Source organism: Homalodisca vitripennis, chromosome 8, assembly GCF_021130785.1.
Source record: "Homalodisca vitripennis isolate AUS2020 chromosome 8, UT_GWSS_2.1, whole genome shotgun sequence".
NCBI classification, from domain to species: domain Eukaryota; kingdom Metazoa; phylum Arthropoda; class Insecta; order Hemiptera; family Cicadellidae; genus Homalodisca; species Homalodisca vitripennis.
The window spans coordinates 92,250,592-92,254,896 of NC_060214.1; the positions used below are offsets into that span (position 1 = coordinate 92,250,592).

The 4,305-nt window shown below is 32.8% G+C and overlaps 1 protein-coding gene across 1 annotated transcript; it reads right to left on the minus strand.

The window, feature by feature from the left end:
- Positions 1-1,143: 1,143 nt before the first annotated feature.
- Positions 1,144-2,546, minus strand: LOC124367741 (splicing factor, suppressor of white-apricot homolog). The gene has a single exon (XM_046824821.1). The coding sequence runs from the start codon at positions 2,349-2,351 to the stop codon at positions 1,437-1,439; it is 915 nt and encodes a 304-aa protein (XP_046680777.1). The 5' UTR covers positions 2,352-2,546; the 3' UTR covers positions 1,144-1,436.
- Positions 2,547-4,305: the final 1,759 nt, after the last annotated feature.

A 4,305-nucleotide genomic window follows, 5' to 3' on the forward strand; every position in this document is an offset into this window, starting at 1 on the left:
TATAATACACTACCTTTGCCTTTGTTGCTATGTGTTTCGCGATAAATAGATCAAATTCACTTATCAGCTCAAGACAGCCTAGAAAAAGTCCGTTTGATGATTATGCGTGCAGATACAACCACGGCAGTGTGTTGTTTCCATTTTTTGCGCGCCCCCCCCCCCCCAAATGCCAATTGCCTAGCGCCCTAGGCACGTGCCTATTCGGTAAAACAGGCCTGGTTCTGGCTCTTCATGGGATGTTCTCCATCTGTCAGGATATCAAGGATATATTCATGACCTCCAGACAACAGGGATGGTCCTGCCTTGATTACAAGGTGACTTATAGTATGGAGTACCCGGGTAGGGTACGATAAGCGGACCCGGTTTTTTATGTCGAAGAATGTAATCATCGATACATAATATTCTCAAACTCTAGACTATCAATCTATATAAAAGTATCTGTAGTCCTCAATAACAATCTTATGTTTTAGTTCAAATATGAATTTAATATTTACAGTAATAAAACAAATTATTATAACCAAAATTAGGAAAACTGAAGAAGACCATTTTTACTCCTCTGCTGTTGTTTCTTTCCCACATATTTCACATAATTGGTTTTTCGGTAGGAGTCCAACATGTTGAAGCCACGAAAAACATGTCTTATCATCTGTCAAAGCAATGTCGTGTAGTTTTCTAAAATTGACTGCTATTTTTAATAATCAAATGCTACTTATGTAAAATTGAAATATTTCCCTACGTGTATTATTTGAAAGTGTTTACAGCTGTTGATATAGATTATTTAATTTTTTTTGTTCTCTTTTAAGCCTCAGCTTCAACTATGTAGGCTTCGAATACACTGGTTTATTTTCAAAGTACACCCACTGTTTCGTGTCTATACATGATTTGCCCTCCCCGAGACTTGAACCCGTGATCTCTCAGAGAGCCTAGACTATAAACATTAGGACTTTAAGTTAATTGTACAAAATAATTAATCAGTATCGATGGTTATGATAATTAATATCGTTTGCAAATTTCGATATAAAAAACCAGGTCCGCTTATCGTACCCTACCGGAATACCCTTACAAAACCTTGTTTGAACAAAAATCAAAATTATAAAGTGTTTCGAGAGCACCACATTTTTTAAAAGGATTAAGTAATCTAGAAAAATTTAAACCACTTTATTATAATATAATAACACAAGTTAACTGTAAAATGCTATCATTGTGTTGCAAGTGTAAATAAAAATTACTAGCTTTGAACCTAGAAGTACCTTACTTGTCCCTGTTCTAGGAAATTTGATTTCATAGTTGTATAACTGAATACATTGTTTTTTTACATTATGATTTACAATGGAATGTTGGTAAATGAATATATTCTGTACTGCAAATAGATAAAAACTAATTGCACATACTGCCACTAAAGTTTTCCAAACAGTTTAACCATTAGTGCTGCCACTTTAAGGTTTATTTTTGACCTTGGAAATTTCAATTTTAAAATTACTTTGACCTTCGTTCTTCTTAAGTAGGTGTATTTTGTTCACAAGTGTGCTATAAGGACAGTTCGCATTTATTACACAAGAATTAGCATCAAATACATCAGGAGCAGACTCAACATTAAATGATAAGCTACTGATGTGATCGCTATCAATACTGTCGTCCAACTTGGATGTTTCCACGTTGTAACGTCCGGATTTAATAGCTTCAAGAACATATTTGTAATAAGGATTTAAATCATTTCCAACAGTTAAAAAATCAAAAATTTCATTCTGGGCTTGCCGAGTTTTTATCAGAATTTCCATCTGCTGTCCATGTTTTACCACACATTCTGCGGTTTTCTCAATAATTGCCTTCATACTATCTGAATCTGGTTCGACGATGTTTGATGGTAAATTAAGAATAGAGTTAGTCTTTCTTAACTTTGTGTCTTTGTCAGTGTCAGAAATAGAACACAAACTATCGTAATGATAAGGGACTTGACTGTAAACACCAGCTTTATTAAAGGATTGATTTGATCGTTTTTGTTTCTCCTCTTCATATAATTCTCGCTCTTGTTCATCGTAAAGCAAAGCTCTGTACCGTTCTTCATCACACATTTCTTCTATTTCTTGGTCCTCCACTGAAAGAGTGCAGCCCATGTGTCCTGTTTCACGATGAGATAGGTTGTCAACGTAACTTCTAACGTCGTACCTGTCAATTTTCACATCACCATTTCCCACCCAGGGAATTAGGTGCTGTCCTTTGTCTATTTCAACGGCTTTAACATCATCTCTGTACAGTTTAGAGGAATAACCAATTACACAGAGGTCATCATGTTTCAAGGTTTTCTCCAGAGATTCTCTTGAGTGGTTGTAATTCTTTTTATTCATAGTCATTTCTTGACTTTGATTTAATTTATGTATAAAGAAAATTAATACTGCTGGATGTTTATCACTCGGCTGTAAATGAAATTGGAGTTAAATGTTTTTTTTTTAATTAGCCCACTGTAATAAATTATGATTATTAGCGAACAGTGTTGAATAAACTGAAAAGTATTATACAGTACTCTTATCTGTCACACATGCATGTATTGCACAACAAATCAGCTGTTCTGTTATTTTATTACAGCTGTCAAATTCAAGAGAGATTTGTTGGGCTTCGCATTTTTACCATGAAGCCACACATTTTGACTTTATATTTTATTATTACTATTTATTATTTTACGTAATATTTTATCTTTTTTTAATAACAATTTGTTCATTGATTCCTTAAGTTTCTTAATTTTTTTTACTTTAACTTCTATTTAAATAATTTGATAAGAATAAATTCATTTTTAAGGCCATGTGAATTGTTGTATTATATATTTTTCATTTCATATCTTTAACTTTTCAGTGTGTTAGAAACGTCAAGATGTGTTTCCAAAGGGAGTAATGACCCCTTTGAAGAAAATTCTGTAAACGTGGTGGAGTTTTAAAATGTTGTTTTCCTCAATTTTCAAACATATTTAACATAACAAATACACTGACTGAATACATGGTAAATCGAACCCTCAACGCCACTCCTACATGTTTTACAATTACAACTGTCTAGTAACTTCAAGTGTATTTTTAAGTAATTATGACATCCACGACATCTTAGTTAAATTTGGTAGCACTTGTGTACCATTGGCCTTTGCCAGAACTTATATGAGCTCTAACAAACAATTTCGTTGTTATTTCTGTATAAACATTAACTTTTGTAGTAATTTATATTCTGTTTAAAAATGTATATCAATACTACCTTGTTTAGTAATTTTATCAGCAATTTCATTTCCTTTAGTACCTGTGTCCGAGCACCCACTGTAACGTTATGGGTTTTTTTACTGGTAATTAATTTATAAACTATTGAAACTGGAAGCCATTATTAGTTTTTCTTTTACAGGTTGCACAATGCACACATTGTCTGCAGAGCTATTTGAGAATCTGAGAATAATGTTAGAACATTTTTGTCTTCTAACTGGTCCGTACTTCATTTATTTAATTTAGTAGCAACTTATGTAATTGAATGCCAGTTTTTGTGTTGTTCTTTGCATCGTATACATCAATGCCAACTCGTGATTCAATTCGTGACCTATATGTGCAATATGTCCTTCACTTCCATATATATTGTTTGGATTGGCACTTGCCTCGGAATACTGTCGTTAAAGTGAATTTTATTAATATCTAAACAATTTAAAGTAGTAAACACTTGAATATCTGTTCGGTCTACGAAAATAGAGGTTGTTAATTTGAATAATGAGAGTGCTTTGTTATACCTAAAAATACTCCTGTATATTCTTGGATATTATTGAATTTTGTACAATAAAAGGTGCCTTTTTGTTTGGCAAGTTAGTATGGTGATTTACTAAGATGGTTAATTCAAGCACATTTTCATAAGCCGAGTGATTTGAGTCTGTAATAGTTTTAGTAGCAAATGTCTTAGCTAGTTGTCGTCTCCTCAAACTTAGAGGTAATATTGTAGCCTCATTATACATTGCTAATATGGATATGGTTTTCAAGGCTACACGACATAATCGCAATGCAGAATTTTGTATCATATATTGATCTTTTACATTTTGTTCTTTCTTATTTAAGTCATCATCATAAATAAAACTGCAGTACCTTATATTATTTGATCTTGCTAGTGTTTTGTATATCTTTGTATGTGCTCCCTAAACCCACAAACTAATGGTTTTAGACTACTTAAGACTTTCTTGCATATATCTACTACTTGCTGTACATGAGACTAAGACTTGGGTTTAATATAAAATAATACACCTAAAATCCTGTGACTGTCCACAGCTGGTAAATTATTTCATCGTATAGTTTGAAG